The 27,148-nt window shown below is 29.7% G+C and overlaps 4 protein-coding genes across 5 annotated transcripts; 3 read left to right on the plus strand and 1 right to left on the minus strand.

Moving 5' to 3' along the window:
* Positions 1-1,763: 1,763 nt before the first annotated feature.
* Positions 1,764-4,843, plus strand: LOC126856300 (E3 ubiquitin-protein ligase RNF146). Its single transcript, XM_050604704.1, has 4 exons — positions 1,764-1,991; positions 2,166-2,417; positions 3,382-3,669; positions 3,785-4,843. Exons 1-4 carry the CDS (start codon positions 1,910-1,912, stop codon positions 4,030-4,032), a joined length of 870 nt encoding a protein of 289 aa, XP_050460661.1. The 5' UTR covers positions 1,764-1,909; the 3' UTR covers positions 4,033-4,843.
* A 1,397-nt stretch (positions 4,844-6,240) lies between these two features.
* On the plus strand, positions 6,241-19,975 carry LOC126856233 (maternal protein tudor-like). Of its 2 annotated transcripts, XM_050604554.1 has the most exons (12): positions 6,241-6,566; positions 6,796-7,508; positions 7,644-8,660; positions 8,802-9,206; positions 10,514-10,980; positions 11,558-11,607; positions 11,727-12,638; positions 12,749-13,169; positions 13,342-13,538; positions 14,437-14,598; positions 14,787-14,941; positions 15,056-19,975. In XM_050604554.1, the coding sequence occupies exons 2-12, from the start codon at positions 6,883-6,885 to the stop codon at positions 18,723-18,725; spliced, it is 8,082 nt and encodes a 2,693-aa protein (XP_050460511.1). In that variant the 5' UTR covers positions 6,241-6,566; positions 6,796-6,882; the 3' UTR covers positions 18,726-19,975. The 2 variants fall into 2 exon arrangements, with proteins under 2 accessions (XP_050460511.1, XP_050460512.1); XM_050604555.1 differs by lacking the exon at positions 14,437-14,598.
* A 167-nt stretch (positions 19,976-20,142) lies between these two features.
* On the minus strand, positions 20,143-20,900 carry LOC126856433 (uncharacterized). Its single transcript, XM_050604902.1, has 2 exons — positions 20,486-20,900; positions 20,143-20,222 (listed from the first exon to the last, which is right to left on the minus strand). Exons 1-2 carry the CDS (start codon positions 20,898-20,900, stop codon positions 20,143-20,145), a joined length of 495 nt encoding a protein of 164 aa, XP_050460859.1.
* Positions 20,901-21,966: 1,066 nt separating this feature from the next.
* LOC126856243 (probable RNA helicase armi) lies at positions 21,967-27,057 on the plus strand. Its single transcript, XM_050604585.1, has 7 exons — positions 21,967-22,109; positions 22,192-23,061; positions 23,171-24,059; positions 24,328-25,175; positions 25,417-25,989; positions 26,059-26,304; positions 26,399-27,057. The coding sequence occupies exons 2-7, from the start codon at positions 22,222-22,224 to the stop codon at positions 26,741-26,743; spliced, it is 3,741 nt and encodes a 1,246-aa protein (XP_050460542.1). The 5' UTR covers positions 21,967-22,109; positions 22,192-22,221; the 3' UTR covers positions 26,744-27,057.
* The last annotated feature ends 91 nt before the right edge of the window (positions 27,058-27,148 follow it).

Consider the following 27,148-nt stretch of genomic DNA (forward strand, 5'->3'; position numbering starts at 1 on the left):
TATATTTATATATTTATATTTAAATAACACAATAGTTTAAAATACATTAAAAAACGCGTGCAAAGTTAAAATATATACGTCTTTTCTCTTTTGAAAAAACTAAGCTAACTGTTTAGTCTAATAATTGCTGTGAAAAAAATACATGAAATGTATATTTCTTTCTCAGATATATGGATGAATTTAATGTTAAAAAGATTTGATATGCATTTAACACATTTGACATTTTCCAGTTTCAATTCACTTCTCATTATCACAGAATCATCCGCTTCTCGAAAGGCTCGTGTTAATAGCTCACAACGAGCTGTAAGCTAAATAGATTCATCAAGAAAAAGTCGCTTGGACTAACAAATTCGCGATCGACGAATTTTACACGTGACAAGACATTATAGTTGCTGATAAGGATTTGAAAAGTGATAATGAGCTTAATGTGGTAACTATTAATTAGTAATAAACTCAATACATTTTCTCGCAGCTAATAAGAAACTGTTGTGCTCAAATATATTTCATTTCAATATATATTAATTGCAATATATAAAAATTGCTTATAAACAAAACTTTCTTGTAAAAATTAAGTAAATTTCTTTTTTCTTTATTGCATATCGAACTACTGATGAAATACTTTCTTTAATCTTAAAGAACATCAAAACAATGCAAAACAAAATTTATTCTTTTTTTGTCCCCAAAAATTTTCTCTATTAAAATTTAATAGAAAAATAATAAATAAGTTTAAAAAATTGAGTCATGACTGATATTTCTCATCCTAGTCAAGGTTTAATTAATTTTCTATATAGCATTATGATGAATAAATATTTGTAATTTATCTTATACGACTGCCTTGTATGTATAACAATATAAAAGTAGAAAATGAATGCATCATTATGATAAGAGAGGGACCATTTGTGCATAGATGTTTAATAATCGGTTGCATGAATAAAAAAGATTTCCAAGAAAAACTTCAACGTTGAAGTTTTTAATTATAATTAACATACCTCTTTTTCTCTTGCGAGGCATCACGTTCTCCGCTATTTTTCCAGGTCCAAATTAGGCGTCGATTTGAATGAAGCACAATTCTAAACAAAGCAAAAAAGATTATATTTAAAATATATATATTTCTTTTATAATTTTTAATATTTAATAATTAATTTAATTAATTTATAATTTTTATAATTAATAAATATATAATAATTAATTTATAATAATTAATTTAATTTTAATTATTTATAATATTTTTTTAATTTTTAATTATTTATAATATTTTTTAATTTTTAATATTTAATTTAAAAAAATATATATATATTTTTATATATATATTATAAAATTATTTACTGATATTTTCATTATAAAAAATAAAGAAATTATTTGAAGCGAGATAGAATTAAGCGCGAGTAAACTCAGAATTATAATAATTTATCTTAATATTCATTGTGTATTATATCAAAACGGAACAGAAACTATTTCAAGCAAAAAATGTGGTTATATAACATATAGGTAAAACACATTCATAAATATATATAAGAATATTAATTATACTTTTTTTCTCGAAACTTATTATCTTGAGTTGAAATCAACTCTTCTAATTTTACGTACAAGAAAAAGATCTTGTATCTCGTAAAAAGAAAAACAGCAACACGGAAGAACTTCGGACGAAAAATGGCGCGATTTTGAATTGGACGAAATATATTCAGATAACGTGGCGTTCGATTGGTCAATTAAAGCAAAGAAACCTTCGTTTTGATTGGTCCAACGCTACTCTATGCCGAGTATACTTTGGTTGAGAATCCCGGAACGTCATAAACAAGCAACATGGTCGACTATCGCGAATATTGACATACGACGCGTGTTATTATTTACAAACTAAACAAAAGAAGCTGGCTAGATCAATGATGCTCTAACATTGCTCGTTCGTGCAATGGCACAAGCGAAGCTTAACGTGCCAGAGAAATCTGGCGCCGTCATTAAGGAGAAGGATAAAGATATTGAAGAAAAAGAAGGCGAGTTTTTATCCCATCAATTATCATACTCGTGAAACATACGCGTTGAATATGATACAGGATATATTATAATCGCATTAGAATTTTCTTTGTATCTATTCTAATCTAATAAAAATAATAATAGTCAAATATAATGATTTCCTTTATAATTATTTTTACATGCTATTCTAATAGGACTCACTGTCATACCAGAATGTGCTGTGTGTCTGCAGCCTTGCATTCATCCGGCGAGATTACCCTGCAGTCACATATATTGCTATCTGTGTGTAAAGGGTGTTGCTAATCAGAGCAAACGGTGTCCAATGTGTCGTCAAGAGATTCCACCAGATTTCCTTGAAAGACCTCAGCTGGTAGAAGTTGAAGAGTCTCAGAAGGAATCAGAACATCCTGAAGAAGAATACCAGTGGTTTTACGAAGGTCGAAATGGTAAAGTATTACTTTGATTATCAATTACATTTTAATGAACATTTAAAATCTGCATTTGTCATCTTTTTTAATAGGAAACATTTTTATAAAAATATCTTATTTAATATTAAATATATTTGTATAAACTCCAGCTAGCTTGCGATAGTTTACAATGCCTTTGAAACATTTATATGTAGGCACACATAAGTTGATATCATCGTACCCCTTCTTAGGTTGGTGGAAATATGATCCAAGGACAAGCAATGATCTGGAGACTATTTACAAACTAGGGGAAACGCGATGTGAACTTTTGATCTGTGGCATGCTTTACATTATTGACTTTGAAAACAAGTGTCAATATAGAAAGAATAATCCACGTTACAAACGTAATATTAAACGTGACAAAAAAGATGCTCTCTGCAAGGGTGTCTCGGGTGTACGATAACTTTGTAACATATTAAATGCGTCATTTATCTACTAAAACAAAGATCTCCATTTTCAAATCCATACTTGAATAATATATTGAGTTATATTCATACATTGATTTTTGTTATGACACTGTACAAAAAATATATAATCACAATAAAACATCTCATAAAAATAAGAATAGTATTGAATATAAAATAGAATAGTTGTTCATGCAAGAAAAATATGCTATAAATACTATAAATTAAAAAAAATACATTATGTGAAAGGATTAATAGCTAATAGTTAATATTAAAAGAGGAAAGAGATGACTATTATAATACAATGTATTATATAAACAATAAGAAACACACGTATTTTAACATAAAAGAAAATTTTAATCTTATAATAAATCTATTTGCGATAATTAAAAAATATTTTTCTTTTATATTTTCCTAAATGCAACTTTTAATAATGTATATCTCAAATTTAAACTTTACAAATGAATGATCGTTAATCTATTCTTTATTCTATTTCTATTATGATATATGAAATATGGCTTGTTAACAAATGTTTGCAGGTTGGTGGCAATATGATCAACGTACAAGTATCGAATTAGAAACGGCGTATAAACAGGGCAAAAGGACCTGTGAGTTGCTGATTGCAGGATTCCTTTATATCGCCGATTTTGGTTCAATGCTGCAATTGCGCAGAAATGATCCTTCCAGGCGAAGGAGAATTAAAAGAGATCTGTATAATGTGCCAAGAAAAGGAGTTGCCGGATTACGTCTCAATGTACAGGATGAGGAGATTGTGAGGGAAATAAGAGGTGCAGAACGACCAGCTAGTCCTGCAAGTGATAGTATGGGTATGAAGCAATAAATTGATTGTGATAAAATATATATATACACACACACACATACAAAAACATCAGAATTTTGATTAAATATTTTTACCTAATATGATGTATATTTTATTTACAGGTACAGGAGACGGCACTAATACTCCCATACCGCCTAGTAATACACCGCAAACACCTGCAGGTGGTACAGCAAGTGGCGACGCGACACCTCTAAACGATAGAATAGATCAGAGATCGGATTCTCTGCATCAAGTTCTAGAACAAATGCGTTCTCTGGTTTTGAGAGAACATTTGTCCTTAAATAGTGATAACGAATTCGAAGAGGATACAGAGGATGCAACGATTTCAGATCATCCCACTCTATCATAGCTACAAATATTGAATTCGTCAGAAATTATAGTAATCATATTTAAGAATCTCCAATTTGTTTCCAGGCTCTTCATATTACTGCTCAACTCAATAAGATAGTATACTACACATTAATATACATTGTTTGCTAAAAATGTATCAATATACAAAACATATTGATATAGCAAACTGCATTGCTCAACTACAGGCATATGAAAGTTAATATACCATTATGTCTTTCAAATTAAATAGTTATTTTTATTTGAAAAATATTCATTTCTTGCTTTTAAAACATCTTTATGTATATCTTCTATCAATTTATATATGTCAAAAAGATATTAATTAAATTGTCATTGAGCATAATAATAGTTTACAAAGATAGATCAATATAATTTACAATTATTGATAAACAAATGTACTTAAAAGTTAATTTTGCGAGCTACTGCATTGTATATACAGTGTAATGATGTAAACGATTAGTCATATAAAGTAAAGAGAGAAAAATCTAAAATATATAATATATATATATATATATATATATATATATATATAAATTTTAAAACAACAAAATTTCTAATAAAAATGTGTTCATGCCTTATAAGGAAAGGCCCGTGAAAAAAAAAGAATGTAATGAAAAAAACGGTTATTTATTCTAATGAAAATCAAGTGCAATGTTCAATAATCAATGTAATTGCTAGTTTTTAATAAATCTTGTAATCTTCGATGTTTAAAACTCAAATTATCTTCTTGTATTATATATAGAAATAAAAAGTACATTTTCTTCAGCAATTTATGTAAATTATGTTCTTTAAATAAAATAAACTCGAATAGAGAGACCTTACAAGATGTATTCTTAATACACATCCTAATACACATAATAATATATAAGAATTAGATGTAACATATATAAAACTTGATCAATATATAAAGAGATTTAAAAATAAGATGAGTCCTTTATATGGAATAAATAAAAATATTGCAATATATTATTTAATATATAAAATCTAAAAATGTACAATAAAAAGAATTTGAAACTTGTCTTATTTATGTATCGAATAAATATCAAAATAAAAAACTCGAATAGTATTTCGAATATTTCAAATCTTTAAAGTAAATGTATAAAAATAAGATCAGAAAAAGGACGAAATACTTTAAAAAATGCATAAAAAATCAATTTCTAAAATAGAATGCAGAGAATAGATATATCTTATTTCAGATTTCTATAATTATATTGACATTATTCGTATATCGGAAACTAATATTTTTATTTATTTATTTTTTTTTTGCTGATCTTTCGTAAATATTTATTGTTCAACCAATGACATGATCAAATTGACGATTAAATTCTTTTCACAAAAAGATTACTTTTTTCCCCGTGCTTCCAATATAGCATTCTAAAATATCTTTTAAAATTATATCAAAATTTTTATATAATTTTGAAAAGATTCAAATTTGTATCGTCTTTCAATTAGTTGAATAAAAGTAATACATTTGAGAGATAAATATTCACTAATATATACAACAAAATTCCTCCTTTGATTTTTTAACTTGCCTGTTTTATGTATGTCGAGGCGTAGATATTGAATTACACTTCTGTTTTTATATACGCATATTTTAACGTAATAACTTTATATGGAAGTAAATATATAAAATACTATTGTGATAAGGATTTGTTTATGAAATAAACAAAATGTTTATGAAATTGTATAAAAATATAAAATTGTATAAAGTGCTTATAAACTGTTTATTAATATTGTTTATTAATACTGCTAAAAGTGTATGTCGTTTGACAGTTGATAGTTTTGAATGAAGCTTGATTAATTGATCAATCGTAGAAAAGAAATCTTTGCCCTCTGATTGATCAATCAAACGATTCGAAACTTTCAAATAAAACACATAATATATTAGAAATTTTTTAATTATGCTGTTGGTTATCCTGCAAATTAATCAAAAATTGCATTGGTAATTGATAAATACTATAAAAAAAAAAACAAAAAAAAAAAATAGACATAAGCAAGTTTTTCATAGATAGTTGCGCATCTAATGTAGAGATTAAACAAAAGAAAATAATTATATTTTATCCTAATTCCAGGATCTTAACAAACACATGCAGATAAGGTATCTGAATAAAATTATAAAACTATTGTTTAGGATTTAAAAAAGATCGCGTAAAGAAGTATATTAATCTTTCAAAAACTTTCTTACATGATAACGTTTTGATCCACGAATTCACATCCTGTCCATCTCGCATATTCGGAATAAAGATACGCCTAGCAATTAACAATCGTTCAAACCACTTGAATTTAGCGCGCTTTTAATATATAAGAAACTGTCGAAAGATTTCTTTCTCGCTAGACAAAGGATTCGCGAGAGAGAAATGTATAGTGCTTTTGATATCGCCTAAACATCTAACCGCCGTTTTTGTCTCCCGTTTCATTGAAAGTTTACGTTACGGTAACGTCGATGTGTACACAAATATTTTCGAGGTCGGCAGCAAGGACAAAATTGTTTGTTTCAACGATTGACACGATTTTCGCAAAGAGAATTCAATGAACGTGAGTTTGTCGAAAAATGTAACAATTAGAACATAAATTCAAAACAATTTAAAGCTCGCCACCTTGATCTTAGACAAAAAAGATGTTCGGTCACCGTCCTGTATCTTTCGATTACATAAATTACGCATGCATAATTAAGGCCGCGATGTGTAACCTAATTTCGTTCAAGTAGCGATTGGAACAAAAGATTTTGATCCTCGTAAATTAATACATCTGTTATATTTTACAGGTTAAGAAACGAATCGAACGAAGTAAGCTATTATATGCAAAAACGAGAAACGATTTAATCTAAAAAGTGTAATTGAGTAGGATCAAAATGACACAGCATATGCAGTCTCTTGAAAGTGTCATTTTTATCACTCATGTTGAGGCTGATGATATGTACCTGAAAATCTGGGGTCAACTGGATAAACAAGCTGCTACTTCTGTAGAGCATTACATATATCCTTTGATAGAACGATTTAATCAAGGATATGGTTGCCCTTCCAAGTCCAACAGATTAAGCATTGGTACATTATGCTGCGCCAGATTTCAATCCGATGGCTATTATCGAGCAAAAATACTTGGTATACGTCCCGATGGCATGATAATTGTGCAGTTTATTGATTATGGCAATGTGGAAATCTTATCGCCAAATGAGATTCATTTGTGGGAGAACATACGTGAAATGGAACCTTTGCAAGCATATCCACCAATGGCATTAGAATTCACATTGATGAATGTATTGCCTATAAATGGTGTTTGGGAAAACGAAATAATCGAAGACATTAAAAAAACTCTGTGTTATAATGAGTATAGAGCTCTTTTTCATGTGATAAATAACTGCAATTTCATAAAATTGTGGTACAATAATGAGGACTTTAGCGAACTATTGGTGAAGCAACGCATGGCTTTACCAGCTACAATGCCAGCTACAATACCTGTTATACCTGATATATACAGGTATAATATTTTTAATATTTAATTTTTCCTTTTATATATATATATATATATATATATATATATATATATATATTTTCTTTTTTATACCCTCCATCTTATATGTTATAATTACTTAATTAATTATTTATTTTTTAGGCCAAAGCATATACTGCAAATGCCAGCATATCAGCAACAAAATAAGAACAATGTAAATAATTGTCCAACAATGCCAATAATGCAGACTTCAAATATGAATCATAATTCCAATGTACAAGGATTCCACAAGAACCCTTTTTCTGCTGACATAAATCAATACAAACATGCTGATCAACAGCCTTTACAACCGCCGCCTGCTCAAGAAGCACTTGTATTCAAATCTCGTGTATTAGATGTAAACTCACAATATCAAGTATTAATATCACATGTAGAAGATGGTCCATCCAAGTTTTCTGTACAAGTTGAAAGCACACAAACTATATTAACTCAATTGATGGATGAGATAAACAGTCGTCCAAAACAACCATTACAAGAACCCCCATTACCAGGATCAGTTTGCTTAGGACGATACAGGGAAACTGGGGAAGATGGAGTATTATGTCGGGCAGTTGTAATGTCTGTCATGGAACATAAATGCAAATTGTATTATGTTGATTTTGGTCATACAGAAGTTTTACCATATACAGACATCTTTCAATTGCCACCTGAATACATTAATCCTAAAGTGCTTTCCATTAGATTCACATTAAGTGGTCTAAAGGAACTCAACATTACACAAGAAATGAAAGCATACTTTAAAGAACTAGTACACAGAAAATTACTTATTCTACATGTTCGTCCACCAGAAGGACCACCATTGATTCAGTATGGTGATTTGTATGACAATGGCATGAACATAAAAGATATGCTAAAGAAAGCGTTTCCAACACCTGCTCCAACAATATCGATAACGTATTCGTATCCGCAATTACAACGATTATCGAAAGATGTTCAAGAAGTTGTGCATGTCTCTTATGTAGAGTCATGTAAGAAATTTTTTGTGCAACTTGACAAAGGGATAAAATCTCTCGAATCGATAATGACTGGCTTAGCACAATATGCTAAAATGGCATCTGTTTTAAATGCAGCACAACTAAAGGCAGGCTCACCTTGTGCAGCTTTGTACGATTCACAATGGTAAATTTCAAAACAGCAATATTCTCCATTAAAAATTTGTGTATTGAATTATTGTGTAATTAATATATTAATAATTATTATTTATATATTATATTTATATATTATATTTATATATTATATATATTAATAATTATTTTTTAGGTATCGTGCACAAATTCTTAGTGTTACTGGAGAGCAAGTTAAAGTAGTGTATGTTGATTATGGAAATGAGGAAATAATACCCACAGTGTCTCTTCGTGCAATTCATGATGACTTAGTAACAAGTTTGCCAGCACAAGCTATAAAATGTGCATTAAATGGTTATGAGGTGCTTTCATCAGATCAAGAAGTCTCCAATCATTTTGAAAGATTAACGCTCGAGAAACGTTTTTATATGAAAGTAGTTGCTGCACAACCCAAAGGCCTATTAGTTGATTTATTCGAATTTGACACAATGAGGAGTATTCATCCTCAGCTATTAAACAATTTATTCTGCGATAAAAATTCTACAAGTTCGCCAAATGGAGAAATTCAACATTCTATGAAGCCAGTGAATAATTTCCAGAGGTAAGAAAGGAATATTGTTATTATATGTATATTTTAATATTATTTTAAAATACGAAATATATTTTATAATAATTTGATTGTAACAATATATGCAAATGAAAAATCACTTTAACATCAAAAGTATAACAGTAAAAGGTGCAATTTTTATTGCATCACAGGTCTCGTATGAAAATTCAAGCAAATTTGATACAAGGACAGAGATTTAAACTAAAAAATATAAACACAATACGGTAAACATAATGATAACATAACGCTTTTTTAGCTTTTTAATTTAATATAATATGACTAAGAAAAAAGATTAATTGTTATATATAAATCATAATTATATTTTTACTATTTGTAGTAACTATTAATAGTGTTATTAGTAGTATTTTTTTATGAATGTTTATTGAAAGAAAATTCTTATTAGGGTGTCTACTCTCTGGAAAAACATGGAAAACTTGTTTAAAAATTTTCAGAGATTTTTTTGGATTTTTTTTTTTATTTGTAAAAATCAGAGACTTCTCATAGAATTTTATTAGGACTCAGAGAATTTTTTTTATTTTTTTGCTTTTACATTATATTGTAAAAAATATATAATCAGCCAATAAGTCAAGTTATGAATTATAAATTTAAAATATATTTTAAATATATATCTATCTTTTTGTTTATATATATTCAATGTTTTAACAAAATATTGAATACACAGTACTCACATTTTCTTTATTTCAACACATGTTTCTTATTTCAATTTTTAGTTGTAAAAAATGAAAAAAGTTATGCAAATTAAACATTTTTATTTTAACGAAAACTATTTAACTTTTTTTTTTTGTTACATTTGTAAGCTTAATACATAAAACTTAATTGGTTTTGTGATGTTTCTTTTGTGTGAATGTAAAGCATTAAAAAACACAATAAAAAATGTACAATAAAAAACTTATTTTAGGAAATTGCACTAAAAAATCTTTAAATATTTTTGTTACTTGAAATTTTGAACAAAAATATCTGAAAGGTTAGGGAAATTTTTTAAGATTTGAGTAGACACTCTATTATTTCAATTTTATAAAAATTAACTATAAAATCTATATTTGTATACTATATTTTTATTCTTGTGTTAATAAGTAATAACATTTTATGATACAATCTATTTATTATGCTATATGATTTTATGTTGCAATAAATTTTGTATTCTAATTTTTAATGAAGCATCTTTGCATGTATAAATGTTGTGGATATTGGATATATTGAATTGAATAATTTTAATATTATATCATTATATATCATTTTTTCTGTATTATTTCAATACAATGCTGCATATATTTTTACAGTGGAGATAAAGATCGATATAATAAAAAAAATAACACAGATACTTGGAATCGTAACCAAAATGCTAAGTCTTATCAAGATAATAAACCAAATTCCTGGAGAGGTGAATCGACTCAAGAAAAACAATATAATAATAGACATGACAGAACTCGCGCTTATTCCCATCGTGATAGAATTGATTCACAGAATGATCGGTTTGCTAAAAATGAAACTGCATACAATAGATCTAGTAGAGATAGAGCATATCATAAACATGATAAGAGTGAAATAAATGGATTCAAGGATTTAGATACTTCCTTCAAAGGTAATAGTAAACGCGGGAAAGGTAGTTTTAATCGCGATGGCTTTAACAATGGACGAGAAGAGAGCTATGATAACAGAGCATCAGACAGATTGCAAACTAGCAAGTGGAGTGATAGAAAACCAATTATGGCTCGTAAGCCTAACTACAAAAATGAAAAATTTACTGGTATTTAACATTTAAATGTATTGCTTATATACAGAATGTTCCGGGTCACATCAATGAAACTTCAATCTTATAAATCCGGAAAAGCTTCTTTAAAAAGTCATAGCTAATAAACTTTCTGCAAATAATTAGTTATGATTAAAATTAAATCAATCAAATCATAAGAACATTTTTATGTTTGCATTTGCAGTATTTGCACTATGAATATACAAGGATCATTGAAAGGTTTCTTTAAGCTTTTATTTTTTTCGTTATTTTGAGTTTATTTTCTTTTGAATGCCTTATCAGAAATAAATGTTTGTTATTTAATTATCTATCAAATTAATTTCATTACTTTTTTTTAAATGAATGATTTTGAAGTTTATTTTTCGAAGTTTATTAGCTATAACTTTTTAACAAAGTATTTTCAAACTTATATTTATCAAAACTTTTTTATTCCAAATTTAATTTTCTATAAGACTGAAGTTCCAACTGACTTGGAATACTCTATACAATTATTTATTTCTCTATATAATATGAATGTAATTTTTATATAAAAATTTTTATATTAAACTATTATTATATTAAATTATTTTTATAGATGATGACTATAAAAGGGAGAATAATACAAGTGTGTTTACGAATGAGCAGGTATAATAAATTAAAATATTAATTAGTGTTATGAATTAATTAGTATTTACATATTTGAAATTTTATGATTTTATTCTTTATCAAACACATTATATGTATGTATATATTATCATTTACAGGTAAATGTTTGTGAATCCTGGGATACAAATAATGTTGATAAAAAGTTACAGGACATTGGAGTTGTCAATAAAGAATTCCAATTTTTATCAATAAATATTACTCCTGGCTCCATAAAAAATTGCGAAGTGGTATACATTAACAGTCCATTTGACTTTTTTGTTCAATTAAATCCTGATTGCTTAGAATTAGACACTGTTATGGAAAGTATAACTGCATTGTACGAAAATGGTGGAGAAACAATGTCAATCTCTGAGATACAATGTAATACATGTTGCATAGCTCAATACTCGGAAGATCTTAAGTGGTATAGAGTGGTAATCAAATCTGTAGAAGAGAATAGTGCGACTGTGGAATTTGTTGACTATGGAAACACAGAATCAGTTGACTTTACGAAAATTAAAGTCATTCAAGAAAAGTTCCTGAAATTGCCAATGCAAGCAGTGCATTGTAAATTACTTGGATTGACCAGTGATAAGGAAATCGAACACGCGATTTTCTCAGAAATTGTCGAAGGAAAATCATTAGAAGTGGAATTTGTTGCTGAAGAAAATAAAGTATACGAAGTATTGTTACGCGAGATTATCAATGGCCAACCAAACACTAATTATATAAATGAAGAATTTTGCTCAATCGCAGAGTTACAAAAAGCAAAAGAAACTGTGGCAATTAAAAAGACATTTAAAACGACGACGGAAAATATACAAGGAGCCCCAGATTATGCTTCCATTGATTCAAAATGGAAAACAACTTTATATGAGCCTGAATCTAAGCATGATGTTATTGTTACATGGTTTATAAATCCTAATAAATTTTATTGTCAATTGTTGACTAACGAAGCAGAATTTAAAATAATGATGAGTGAGATTCAGAAAGCATATGTTGGTAAAGAACCTATAACACATAAATTACAGGTAATTAATATTTTTAAACATCAGCTTATTCTATCAAGATTTACTATATTTATTTTAAATGCAGATTTGTAATATGTATAGTGAATAAATAAATATAATTGTTATTTTAGGTTGGTTCAGCGATTATAGCGATATTTTCTGAAGATAGAGCTCTTTATCGAGCAGAAGTTGTAAATACCAGTGCGCATAAAGATGCATATATAATTCAATACATAGATTTTGGAAATTGCGCAATCGTAAAGCTATGTAATATATATCCTGTAGAAAAAAGATTTATGCAACTACCTAAATTAGCAATACAATGTTCCTTGAAAGATATTGTACCTAATAATAATTTAGACTGGTCTAAAACTAACAACAATGCACTCGATAATTGCTTTAATGCTGATAAGTATAAATGCATCTTACATGATATTAATAATAATCAATACACAATTTCGTTAATCCATAATGGACAAGATGTGAGTGATATGTTAGTACAGAAAAATCTTGCGTCCTTTGCTACAAAGACTTCAGTCGAAACAATTTGTGGTAAATATTATTTTAAAATCCATAAAAAATCGCGCAAAATACTTTATTTTTAGAATAAAATTATATATTGTAGATATTATTAAAATATCAAAAATATATAATACATATGTATTAAATATTAATATATTAAAAATATATATAAATGTTTAACATTATATATCTTATATTTTAGGTGAATCAAAAGCATCTGATACAAAAATAAGAACGCTCAATGATGTAGAGAGAGTGGACATAAGTCTTTTGAGTGGTCAAATTCTCAAAATGAAAGTTTCTAATGTAGAAAGTGTAACTCTATTTCATGTCCAGCTTCAATCAGCCTCAAAATATGAAGATATTGTTCAAAAATATATGACTGATAAAAATACAAAGGTATCATTTAGCATAAATGCATTTGACAACAAATCACAAATTGCTATCTTATTTATATTATATGTTGATCATAAATGTTAAAAAAAAATTAAAAAAATAATTTTATGAAATGAGCATCATACACAAAAAATTAAAACTGAATTTTATAAACAAAATATCAGTAAAATGTTTTTACTTATGATGCTACTTTTAAATCTAAATATCTTTACAAATCTATTCGACTTATTATCCTTCAATTTCTCATTTTCTAACAAATATGAATTAACAGCTCATCTTAATAACAAGCTGTCATATAATATCTATTATGTGATAATAAAAATCTCCTGGATTTTCATAATAAATTCCTCATCAATTTTTTAAAAGAAATTGAAGAGAGATCTGAATAAATTAAAATCTCTATATTATACATAAAAATGAAATATTTTAGACACATATTCTTAGATTTAAACCGTTACAATGTAGCAAATATATAAATCAGTGTCTGGAATTTTATGCTGAGTTATGAAGAAACATCAAAAATTGATTGGAATATCCAATTAATTTTAGATACTAATGTAAACAATTGATATATATTTTATTAATCAAGTAACAAATTCATAATAATTTTATCGTAAATCGAATCATTTTCCTTTAAAATTCTAACAATAATTTTAACTTTATAAAAAAACATCTTTAATCTTATTGCACGATGTATGGTATTAACAGCTAAACAATAATCGATTATAATACTATCCTCGTGAATGTTTCATTTTGTCATCATAATATTTAAATTTCAGTAATTTAACTGGTCATACAAATTTAATATTAAAATAACTTACACCTTGTCATTTACTTTAATGTAGAGCTGATTGCATGAATTCGAACTATGTTGATAAAAAAAAAATTATGATAATGTTAGGTGATGTCGCGATTATCAACTGATGAGATATGTCTTGACGCGGGCTGTCTAATCAATGTAAATGGCACATGGAAACGAGCTGTAGTAATTAACTGTTCACAGTCCAATGGATTTTATGTAAAACTTATTGATACTGGAATGTGTCAAAAGATCTTGGATGGAGTGAGTCAGATATTTAATCAGATGTTCATAAAAACTTTTTATAAAAATCTCAATTTCAAGAAGCGAGCTAATACCATACATCGTTACCACATAAAATCGTGATGTATTAAATCGGTTGATTAAAAATTTATAATTTTTATATATTTATTGACTTCTATTTTTTTTAATATAACAATACAATAATCTAGGCTTTGGCTTTACCTGGAGAACTCGCAATCATGCAGAACCAAGCGTTAGAATGCTCTCTGCAAAATGTAACAGCGTCATCCGATGCAGATAAACGATTGAAAGAGCTTGAAGGAAAAGAAGTATTGATTATGGTGGAAGAAGTCAATAACAATAGGTTTGTATATTTTGCTTAATTGCTAATTTGCTAATTGCTAATTACTTTGTTAATTGCAAATATAAAAATGCGAGTTTTTAATTTATAAATTGTTAATATCTTTTGTTCATATAGACTTATCGTAAAACTGTATGATCTTCTTGGAAATAAAATAATGAGTATGGAAGAGAAAATGGAAAAGATATCACCAATATGTTTGATGCCTATTCTAAGTTCCACTCATAAGGTATCTATCTCAAATCTGGAAAATTCTACCAGCATCTGGTTGCAACGGTATTCAGAGCTGGAGCTTAATACCAGATTATTGGAAGATCTTGAAAAATATTATACTAATTTTGGACGAACATTGAAACCAGAAGTGAATTTATTGTGCGTGGCCAAATGTTTGGAGGACGGAAATTGGTACAGGGCAAGAATCATCAACTATACTGAAACGACTATCTATGTACATTATATTGACTATGGCAATATCGAGGAAATTTCTCTGGATTCGATTAAGGTTTTAGAACCACAGTTTTATGAACCTCACCAATTAGCAATAAATGTATCATTATCGATAACTCTTATCGGTACTGAGGCCGAACAGCTAAATCTACTACAAACTCATTTGATGAACAAAGAATTCACCGCTGTCTTTTATAACGTACACAAAAAATGGATTGTCGATCTGATCGAAAACGAAGAGAAACTCAGCGATAAATTCCGTTCACTAAATTTATTGAAAGAAGAACAAACTACAACGTCTAAACTATCAGACTCTGAAACTTACGAAGCATCAAAGATAGATAAATTTAATGTATGCGTATCTCATGTTGATTCTCCGAGTCAGTTCTGGTTGCAACGAGTAGATGAGATCGCGTCTCTCAATCAGAAACAAGAACAACTTCAGTTGGAAGTGTCTAATTTTTCGACCATAGATAGTATACTAGAAGAAGGTACTTTGTGCGTTGCTACTTATTCGATTGACAATCTCTGGTATCGCGCCGAGGTATTGGATGCAGATGAGGACATTACAACGGTTCGATTCATAGACTATGGCAATACAGATGTAATTAATAATAAGACAGATAATATTCGACAAATACCAGATGCTTGGAAAAGCTTAGAGAGATTTGCATTGAAATGCAGACTCGATGTTATTCCTGTAGATACGGAAGATTGGAACGAGTCGACTTGCGAGAGATTCGAGTATTTAGTAACGTCCACAGAAACTCTTCAGGCTCTAATAGTAGCGGATACCGTACCTAAACGTGTAGAACTGTTCATAAATGACAAGAGCATCAGCGAAATGTTGGTTGAGGAAAAGCACGCTATTATAATTAACACTGAGCAAGAACCCGTGGACGAGATAGTCGATCTCGAACTGGATCCTCATTCCGCTTTCGTGTGTCACATCAATTCGCCGAGTGAGTTTTGGGTTCAGGAAGAGAAATCAGTTGCTGATTTGGAAGTGATGGCGGACAGATTTATAGTCGCTGATATGTTCCCGAAGATTGACAATGTGAAAGAGGGTTTGCTGTGCGTCGCCAAATATCCGGAAGACGAGCAATGGTATAGGGCACGTGTAATCTCTCACGATAACAATGGGAACATGCAAGTCATATACATAGACTACGGAAATTCCGCTGTATCCACTGAGATCCGTGCCATTCCAGAAGATCTAGCAAATATATCGCCTCTATCGCGCAAATGCTGCTTACAATTGCCACCGCAGATCAAGGAATGGTCGGAGCAGGCTCATGAAGAATTCGTCAAGTTGGCTGCGGATGGTGCGACCATCTTCCTACTAGACGTATTGAAGGATGAAGAGACATCATTGGTGAAATTAACACTGGACGGCCAGAACGTCGCCGATATTCTTGTGAGTATGTGCGAGCAACATGTACCCATTATTGAAGAAAGGTTACCACCGCTAGGTGAGGAGAATTCGCCGAACGTGGTAGTGAGTCATATCAACAGCCCGGATGAGTTTTGGATCCAAGCCGAGAGTAGTATAAGCGAACTAGAAGTGATGTCAGATCGTTTGCGTGACGCAGAGAGTTTCCTCGCTTTGAACAATCTTGACATCGGCACAATCTGTGCCGCTCGATATCCGGAAGACGGATGTTGGTACAGGGCAAAAATAATCGCACGCTGCAAAACGGGCACAGAAGTCTTGTATATGGATTACGGCAATTCCGCGATTACAAAAGAATTAAGAATACTACCAGAGGATATTGCAAATATTCCCATTTTGTCGAAACGATGCACGCTTGAGCAGCCAAGCCACATTTCTGCGTGGACTGAGAAAGCTTGTGATAAGTTCAAAGAACTCGCTGCTGAAGGAGCCACTATGTTTGAATTTGAAAATCTTGATGAAGCTGATCCGATGCATGTTCGATTAAGTCTCAACGGGACGAGCGTTGTTGAACTTTTATTGGCTGAATTCGAAAGTATTCCTCCGAAAATTGAAGAGATAACAGAAAAAATTGAAGAGATAACCGAAAAAATCGAAAAGATAACCGAAAAATTACCAGAAATTGAAGAAATTATTTCTATTGCAAAAGAGGAACAAGAAACAGTTTTCCACGAGGATTACAAACTAGTAGATAACAGTGAAGAAACCTCAAATTTAGATAAGGAAGCTCAACAAGAACAACAAGAACAAACAGTCAATCAAACAGATAATTCAAATTGCATTAATCAAACAGAAAAATGTGAAAAAGGAATTGATAAAGAAGTGTTTAATGAATCCTTTATACATTCTGACATAAAAGAGGAAAACAAATGTAAAGAAGAACAACCGAAACATAATAAGAGCTTGATTGAAATCGAGGAAAAAGAAAATGAAGCATCTAAAGTTATGATAGCTGAGTGTACCTCAAGAATGGAAGAAATATCAGAAGATATAGTCGAAACAAATAAAGATGTAGATATTGCCGGGAATGAAACGATTTCTATAAATGCAATTATACCTACTACATCATGTTTGAAAGAGTCCTTACTTCATGTAACGGAGCTTAGTATTGATGAGATAGTTGGAAATATGATAAAAGATGTCGTAGAGGATGTAGAATCACGAAAAATCGATCATACAAACCTCTCAGTCACAAATGAAATGCAATTATCTGATGTTGCGCAAACTGACGAGCAGCAAGAATTACTATCTCAAATGCAATTTATAAATACGAATAAATCTTTAAATACACAAATTTGTAAAGAACATGCGATAAAAGATGTAGAGAATTTGGATTCGAAAATTTCATCAGTAACGAATGAATCGCAATTTCAGGATGTTGTGCAACTTGATAATAATCAAGTTAAGGAACATGCTGAGGTACAGTCTAATGTAAACGAATCTTTGAACAATTCCAAAATTTCAGAAATAATATTGTGCTTGTCGAAAGAAGAAATAAACTTGACACCAGATTCAATAAAGAGCGAGACTATTTCTGAAAGCACGAACAAGAATAATGATTTAGAAACTCAACCCGAGAGTACAGATTCAAACACTTCCTCAGGATCGATGTGTACGGTAAAAATGACGGAATCGACGTCGTATGTAATTAAGACTGATCCAGTTGAGCAGTACAATTACTCGAAAAGACGATCAGAAGACAAGATAATTCCCGGATGTGTCTCCAGAGGCGAATCACCCAGTGATTCGGAAGCTAGAATGCGTCCTGCAACACCAAAGACACCATATTCGGAGAAACTCGTGGCTGGTGCTGTGAATCCCATCATACAATCAGTCTCTGCTAGCATGAACGAAGAAGACGAAATACTTGTAGTTTCTGTAGAGTAAATATAGCGGACATGTACTGCATATAAATGTATAATATATATACATTTGCAGTATAAAAATGCAGTTTCTTACAAATCTTTTATTTTTATTTTTATTTTTCGTTTTTTTCTAATATTTATATAAATATATATACAAAAATTATATTGCTGTATATGCGATGTGTACAGTGAACGCGTTTTGTTTTTTTCTCTTCTCTGTTTACACGCGATACAAATCTGCCGCGTTTCCTACGAATCTATATGTTACCGCTACAATGCACATATTAGGCCATCAAGTATGCGACCAAAGATTAATTCATCTAATTGACGACTCACTTTATAATTGCGTTATTATTTTTTTATGCTAATACTCGCCTGTGATATCAAATAATGATCACAATTTTTCTTAATATTCATAATTTTTTTAAGTAGCAATAAATTTGGTAATCAACTTTGCTTTCAGTTTTCAATAAACGAATTTCTTTACATAACTTTCTATTGCAAATTATATACAATATGTAATCATATATAACAAATTGCTTTTGTGACTAAACGAGATATAAGCAAAGTAAAACAAAATGTTTTATTTGTTTGACACACATCTTCATTAATTACATACGCATAACGTAACTGCGATAATTTTTTTAAATATTAGAAGTAAAATACAATGACAATTTCTAATAACTTCTTTGTGCGAATACATAATTATATTAAAAAAAGCAAGTAATATTTAGAAAATTTATTACTTCTATAATATAATTACATAGCATAAGCTATATAATATTGAAACGTGATTGTACTGCAACAAATTCAACTGAGCATTGTAAAAAGATAGCTATAAAATATAAATAAATTGGCTATATAAATATATATATTTATATATATAATTATACTCAATTATAACCAATTTATTTGTATATGTACTTTTTACACTTAATAATATAATTATAGTATAATTATTCAAAACGTACAGAAGAAAGAAAAGCTGCATTTTTCGCATCGTAACTACGTTATGTACATTTTTCATAAGTACCGAATGTTGTATCGGATCAAATATGTAATTGTGAATTTATTTCCTAAATCTCATATATTATATACATAAGAATTATATATTAATCTATAGTTCCCTTTACTTCTTCCTACAATTTTGTATATTTAACATTAATATAAGTTAGGATTATAATATATACAATATAGTAGGTAATAGATATAAATATTTGTATTCTGCTAAAATATTTTTTCTAATAAACATTTCACACAAAATATTTACCGCGCATCGCATTTATCCATACATTTAATTAAATTTGCAATTTATAACAATATAACAAATATTTATAACAAATTTTTTTTTATTGTCAATTTATATTTAAAATTTGAAATATTTTTTTACAATATTTTTAAATTTGCAATGGATTTTTTTCAGATTAATTTTTTCATTTTCAATTGTCCTGTGTAACTTTCAATGTTGGAGTAATCTTTCGCAAATTTCTTCTCTTAATGCGTCTTTTGCGTTCTCTTGCTTTATTAAAGATATAATTAAAATATATAGATGATTTACAATTGTAATAATAGAAATAATAGAAATACTTCTCAATTGTATACATTTGCAATGAAAAATTATTTTTCTTTTAAAATTTTATTATATTTTTGGAAAAAAGTCAAACTCACGACACTGTGTAATCAAACATACATGTTATATGAGAGAGAAAATCCAAATTCATATAATTCAAGTTTTTTCACATTTTGAAATTTATGGAGTGATAGTAAGTAATAGAACTTTACCTTTTTGCCTGGCGATCATCAGATTTCTTTTCATAATCATGTTGTAATTATCCTGTCTCTTTTTAGCAAAAAATTCGCGCGCGAGCGCAATTTCGTCCTCCAAGTACCATTGCAAAGGACGTCGACATCGCTTGGAACGTCCCAAATAAGAAGCTATGCCTTTGGCTTCGAGAATTCTTAACTTTAATTGTATGGGAAACGGTGAGCGACCGATGTCTTGAACGCGGAACTTTACCGCGGGTCCACCATTGTTCAGGAATACGTTCGTCAAGGAGGACACGAAGGGCGGGTTTCGCATATTATAGCGTTTCTCAGGATCTTGAGATTTCTCTTCGCAACAGAATCCGTATTGTTTCTGCGGCAGATGCACGCGTGGCACTCTTGCGAGGATTCGTTTGCTCGGCACTTTCTTCATGTTGTCGCAATTTTCTTCAATCAATTATATATATTGCATATTTTAAGACCCTTAATTATATTCTTTATTCGAATATATATATATATATATTCTGTTTCGAACAATCATGATTATTTCATTGCGATTGATTGCTGATAGAAGAATTATATATTATTAATTGCAATTTGGTGAAATATTTTTTTTTTTAATTTTATTTGGTATTAATGAAAAACAATTGAAAGAAGTAATTATATATTAAATGAAAAATATTTAATTGTGTTGCTGTTAAATTCCAGTCAAATATAAATTAATATAATATGGTTTTGTATATGAAGGACAGCTTATATAAAAAAAAATTAGCTAAAATATATATCTTCTTTAAAAAGAAGAGATATTTTGAATAATTAAATTCTAAATTTCTTTGTTAAAAAAATAATTAATTCGTTAAATAAATGAAATAATGATCTTATGTTTTAAAAGTTCCAAGTTTTTAAAAGTTTGCTTGTGCATGTGTGTGTATTTATTAAAGCCCACTAAGAAGGTGTGAATGAAAATGATATAGAATGTTTGTTTACATAAGTTTTTACTTTTATTATACATATTTTTTATTATTTATATATATATATATATATATATATATATATATATATATATTTACTTGTCGTTTGATTGACCAATCAGAAATCTCTTTTTGTCTTGATTAGCCAATCAAAGAATATTGTACTCCGAGGAATGGATTTTCGAACGCAATTTTGAAGTGAAATGGCGTAAATTTTCGAATAAATGCGTTTCTCTTGTATCTTTAAAAAATTCTATATCTTTATTTGTTTTATAACATTGTACACCTGTTTTATAACATTGTACACGACTAATTCTACACGCAAATAAGCAGCAGTATTATAGAGTTCTCATTGAAGATTAGGTTAAGTTAATATCGTGGCAAAATGCAAACGTGATTCGATCTACAATTTGAATTATGAATTCGTCCACCTTGTCTCCGAGCACTCTAGGACACTCAACAGGACAAAGGACACCGGAATCACAGGATTCGGAACTGACATCCAGTGCGACTCAAACATCGAAGATTTTAAATCAGATGAAAGCTGAGTTACAGGAACAGAAGCAGCGCAAACAATTTCTCAAGGAGCTGCATGCCAAGCGTGTACAATCCTTACGAAAGGAATTAGATTATCTCAAGGCGACCGAGTGGAGATATCAGCCTATAGATCGGTAAATGTTTCTTTTTTTAACTTTATGTGAATTATTTACATTAAATATAAATTGTTTAGATTTTATTTATTTACATGTACAGATATTTAGATAGGAGTCAGAGAAATTAAATATGCTGTCATTAATTTATAACGGATTCAGAAATACTCTAAACTATGTGTTTCCGGATAAAATAAAGGAAGAAAACATAGATGAGATCATATCTCGCATAGAACATGCAAAAGAAGATGCAGATGTGGATGCAGAGGAAACTAAGAATATAGAAGAAAAAAAAATATTAAACGAAGGATGTTATTACAAAACAGGAAGTATTACTTATGTTGCTAAGGATCACGTTCTTATAGATGATTGTTATACATATGAAAAAAATGATGATATGACCAGCAATCTAAAAGTAGGTGATAAAATTTATTACTTGGTATATCTGCGAGATCCAAATGCGGTGCCAAAAGTACGAAAAATTATCTATGTGATAAATGACACCTGGAATAATGCAAACGGTAAATCAGAGGAAGACATAGTTCACACTCGTTTGATGCGAAGAAATATAATTGCCAAAGTAATAAAACGCGAAGGCCGAATCGCCGTTGTTGAGCCGAATAATATTCGTATTGATTTAAGTAAAGTACAATCTGACTTTATTCCCGTGATCGGCGATTGGTTAACAATAGAGTCCTTGGTCGAATTAAATAACAATTCTACAGATTTAAGTGGTGAAGTGTTAGAGGTAGACAGAATCAAATCATTACGATCTAAACTAGACATTGGGGTGATATCAAAATATAATCCACAAAATGAAGTGGGCATAATCGATAAGCATGTGATATTTCATAAACGCGCATGTGAGCCAGGTTATGTTCCTCATATTGGTGATAAAGTGGTAAGTGATAGCATAGAAAGCGATCAAGGACAGTACAAATGGAGATCAATAACCATCGTTCCATTAATTCAGGCAAGAGAATTTTTAATTATTATATCATATATTTATATTATATACATACATATTTATATATAATATAAATTTCTAAATATTTTTATCTTATATTTTACTTTTTTTTCAGCCTTCAAAAAAATCCACTGAATTACCAGTCACAACTAATTTGTCTTCAATATTATCAGATACCAATAACTTACTAGAAAACAAATATGGTATTATCATAGATGATGATTTGAAATTCAATTTGAACATAGAAGAAGAAAGCATCTTAAAAATTTCTATACGAAATAATTGCAGTTATTCTCACATGTTGCGAGGTGGCTCTTTTGTGCCACAAAAGACTCCATCTCAGCTGTCATTAGAATCGCCGACCAATACAGATATTAATGCAGCAATAAGTCCTTCTGGAAATGTTACATATATATTCAAATGTAAAGCAAAATTTGTGGGCGTATCTGAAGAGATGTTTATTTTTGATTTCAAAGATTTCAAAATCGGTAGAATATTTCATATAACTGTGAATGCGAAAATCAATTTACAAAAGATTGATTCCAGCGCTATTAAACAAAAAAATAGCTATAAAATTAGCATTAACATAGCTGATTTGGATGAGTTAAACGAGATTACATGTATTCCTGGTGTAAGACCATTTAAATCACCTGCATTTATTCAAGTGCGTAACGGGATATTTAAAATACCGCGATACATTTGGGACACAATCTTGAATACTATGGAGAAATCTCAGATTGAACGGGAAATCGCTGTTGGAAATCAAATACCTTGTCTTTTGAAACCACTTTCTTTCGAAACGTATAAAGAACGTTTCCACGCCTTATTATATCTCGAGGAAATAAGCCAAACGCTCGATCTACAACGTTACAGTATGGAAAGCGCTGTCATGCGACGACACGGAGATTATCTTGCACTCGAAGTGCCGGGATTAGCAGAAAAACGACCTTCTCTTCTTATCAGTGATAGAGCTATAGTATCTTTCAAATGGGATAGCTCTCAAGGTAATATATTTAAAATGCTTAAAAATTTCTACTTCTTTATATCGACTTAATTATATGCGTAAAGATAAGAGTAATTATTACAAATAATAGCGCGCTAGATTACATATATTATCAAGATATAAAAAATAATTGTAAAATTATTTCTGACATATATTGTAAGATATATATATATATATATATATATATATATATATATATATATATATATGTATATATACTGTAATTGTGTAAGATATATAATACTTATTCTTTTATTTTTTCTTTATAGGGGAGCAAAAATATGAGGGTTTTATTCACAGAGTTACAGGCACTGAAATTTTCTTGAAATTTAATGGAAAGTTTCATCAAGAGTACAATAGAGAAGATTGTCAGGTGACATTTAAATGCTCGCAGACCACTATCCAACGTTGCCACAATGCTGTTAATTTGGCTCTTAATCGTCTTGGATCTGATTTTTTATTTCCTACCAAAGTAGTGCAAAAAAAGCCGCAATTTCATTTGGAAGAATATGATATCGAGGAGAAGCCGGTGAATCGCACGCGAGTTCGTCACAAACACAACGAATCTGCATTCTCCAACATCACTCCTGTCAATGACATAGATTCCAATAATATAATCAAAATGTCTTCAAGAATATCAGTAGCAGAAAGACTTTTCAATAATAAGTCCATTGAATCATCATCACTCGAAGAAACACAAACATCGAGTCCAAGAATAGAAACAAATTTATCAAGGAATACCAAAGATAGTAAAACTAACATTGCTAACACTACAGTTTCGAGGAAACCGGATGAAAGAATTGCGGGCGTTGATAATGAGATAGAACTATATATTTCTCAGATAAAAAAACGAAAATTAAATTGGTTCAATGAAAAATTGAATTATTATCAAAAAGAAGCTGTGAGAAATATAATACAGGGATTTGCGCGTCCGTTACCCTATGTGATATTTGGCCCGCCTGGAACAGGAAAAACAGTGACATTATGCGAAACGATTTTACAAATTCTGGCTGTGATACCTGAAAGCAGACTTCTTGTAGCGACCCCATCAAATAGTTCGGCAAACTTAATCGCAGAACGCTTGTTGGACAGCAATGTACTCAAGCCTGGTGATCTGGTACCACTTCTTTTTGTGTGATTCTTTTTATAATTTAACGCTTAAGATGATTTGGATGATTTGCAAATCCTGCTAATTATATATTTATTTTTTCAATAAATTTGCGAAATTATTAGTTTGTTTGATATCGATTGGATATATATAAATGCAAGACGTAAAAAGAAAGTCAGACCAAGTCATATAAATCGTTAAATATTTTATTCTTTATTACATTTGTACTGATCATATACATGTGCTGTAGGTTCGATTGATAGCTCATCATTGCTTGAATGACGATTCTATTCCTGAAAGACTGTTACCTTATTGCGCTACGGCAGACTTAGCCGCAGAGGGAACATCCAATCGTTTTTGTCATCACGAAGATGGACCAAAACTGAATTGTACCATGTCGGTATTAGGTCGTCATAGAATTACCGTTGGCACCTGCAGTACTCTGGGAATATTGTATAATATGGGTTTTCCCCGTGGACATTTCTCACACGTTTTGGTCGACGAGGCGGGTCAAGCGACCGAGCCGGAGATCATGATTCCTCTGAATTTTATTCATTCCGAGCAGGGTCAGGTGATTCTCGCAGGCGACCCGATGCAACTTGGACCCGTAGTGCAGAGTAAACTAGCGATTAATTTTGGACTCGGCGAATCGTTTCTATCGAGACTGTTGCAGCAGTTTCCTTATCAAAGAGATCCAGAAGGATTCGAAGAATTCTCTTACGATCCTAGACTCATCACGAAACTTATTATGAATTATCGAAGTTTACCGGAGATATTGGATCTACCAAATTCACTATTTTACGAATCGGAATTACAATCGCAAGTATGTGCGAATTATTATTTTAAACTCTGTCTTTCGTTATAATAATTACAATTTCTTTTAATTATTTAGATATCATCTGTGAATAGTAAAGAAGCTGAACTATTGAAAATATTGAGGGCGGAACTACCTGAGAGAGAGGGATCGCCACCGGCCATAGTTTTCCATGGAGTCAATGGTGAAAACTATCGAGATACTGAGAGTCCAAGTTGGTACAATCTCGAAGAAGCAACACAAGTCTATCTCTATTTATTGAAGTTATACAAATATGGACTTAAATCGGATGATATAGGAATTATAACTCCTTATCAGAAGCAGGTAAACAGATATTTCAAAACAATTCTCTATTACTTATTAGAAAAATTGCCAATATTTCTTCTCTTGTATAAAAAACAACTTTATCCCAATTAAGGTACTGCAAATTAGAGACTTATTATTGGAGTCAGAGCTTAAATTACCAAAAATCAGCAGTGTGGAAGGATTTCAGGGCCAAGAAAGGAAAGTAATTATTCTATCAACTGTTAGATCATGCAATAATTTAGTTGACGAGGACATTAAGCATGCTTTAGGATTCATCGCTTCACCGAAAAGACTTAATGTCGCTATTACTCGTGCTCGTGCTTTGCTTATCATCTTGGGAAATCCAAAATTACTCGCCTCGGACCCATATTGGAGAAGTATATTGACATATTGTATCGATCATGATTCATACACAGGATGTAATTTTTTACCTTCGTATATAACAAATTTGCAATGATAACACACAATTAAAAGTTATAATTTTCTTATATATATATACATATATATATATATATATATATATATATATATATATATATATATATATACATATATATATGTGTGTGTGTGTGTGTGTATTTTTGTATGTGTGAAATATAATTATGTGTATATATATTATAATTATATACATGTTTTATGTAATATGTTTACAATATAAATAATACAATGATTAGCAAATTGTGAACCTTACAAAAGATAAAATCATTGATATTTAATAATGGAAACTATAGACTTTTATAAATTTTCTTGAACAAAGTATAGCCAATTTCTTTTATTTTTCAAAACTTTGTGTGTTAGTATAAAATATTGCAAATATAAGACATAAAAAATAATTTTTAGTCTTAAACTAAAAGAGTGTGAT

This window comes from Cataglyphis hispanica, chromosome 18 (assembly GCF_021464435.1).
Source record: "Cataglyphis hispanica isolate Lineage 1 chromosome 18, ULB_Chis1_1.0, whole genome shotgun sequence".
NCBI classification, from domain to species: domain Eukaryota; kingdom Metazoa; phylum Arthropoda; class Insecta; order Hymenoptera; family Formicidae; genus Cataglyphis; species Cataglyphis hispanica.

Bases quoted from the DNA above. Each gene is read 5' to 3' on its own strand.
- LOC126856300 (XM_050604704.1), top strand. From the start codon at position 1,910: ATGGCACAAGCGAAGCTTAACGTGCCAGAGAAATCTGGCGCCGTCATT. The intron at 1,992-2,165 runs GCGAGTTTTTAT...CTATTCTAATAG, and splicing joins AGATATTGAAGAAAAAGAAG to GACTCACTGTCATACCAGAA. The intron at 2,418-3,381 runs GTAAAGTATTAC...AAATGTTTGCAG, and splicing joins GTTTTACGAAGGTCGAAATG to GTTGGTGGCAATATGATCAA.
- LOC126856233 (XM_050604554.1), top strand. From the start codon at position 6,883: ATGACACAGCATATGCAGTCTCTTGAAAGTGTCATTTTTATCACTCAT. The intron at 8,661-8,801 runs GTAAATTTCAAA...ATTATTTTTTAG, and splicing joins GCTTTGTACGATTCACAATG to GTATCGTGCACAAATTCTTA. The intron at 13,539-14,436 runs GTATCATTTAGC...TGATAATGTTAG, and splicing joins TGACTGATAAAAATACAAAG to GTGATGTCGCGATTATCAAC.
- LOC126856433 (XM_050604902.1), bottom strand. From the start codon at position 20,900: ATGAAGAAAGTGCCGAGCAAACGAATCCTCGCAAGAGTGCCACGCGTG. The intron at 20,223-20,485 runs GTAAAGTTCTAT...TCTTTAATAAAG, and splicing joins GATGATCGCCAGGCAAAAAG to CAAGAGAACGCAAAAGACGC.
- LOC126856243 (XM_050604585.1), top strand. From the start codon at position 22,222: ATGCTGTCATTAATTTATAACGGATTCAGAAATACTCTAAACTATGTG. The intron at 23,062-23,170 runs GCAAGAGAATTT...CTTTTTTTTCAG, and splicing joins CCATCGTTCCATTAATTCAG to CCTTCAAAAAAATCCACTGA. The intron at 26,305-26,398 runs GTAAACAGATAT...ATCCCAATTAAG, and splicing joins TAACTCCTTATCAGAAGCAG to GTACTGCAAATTAGAGACTT.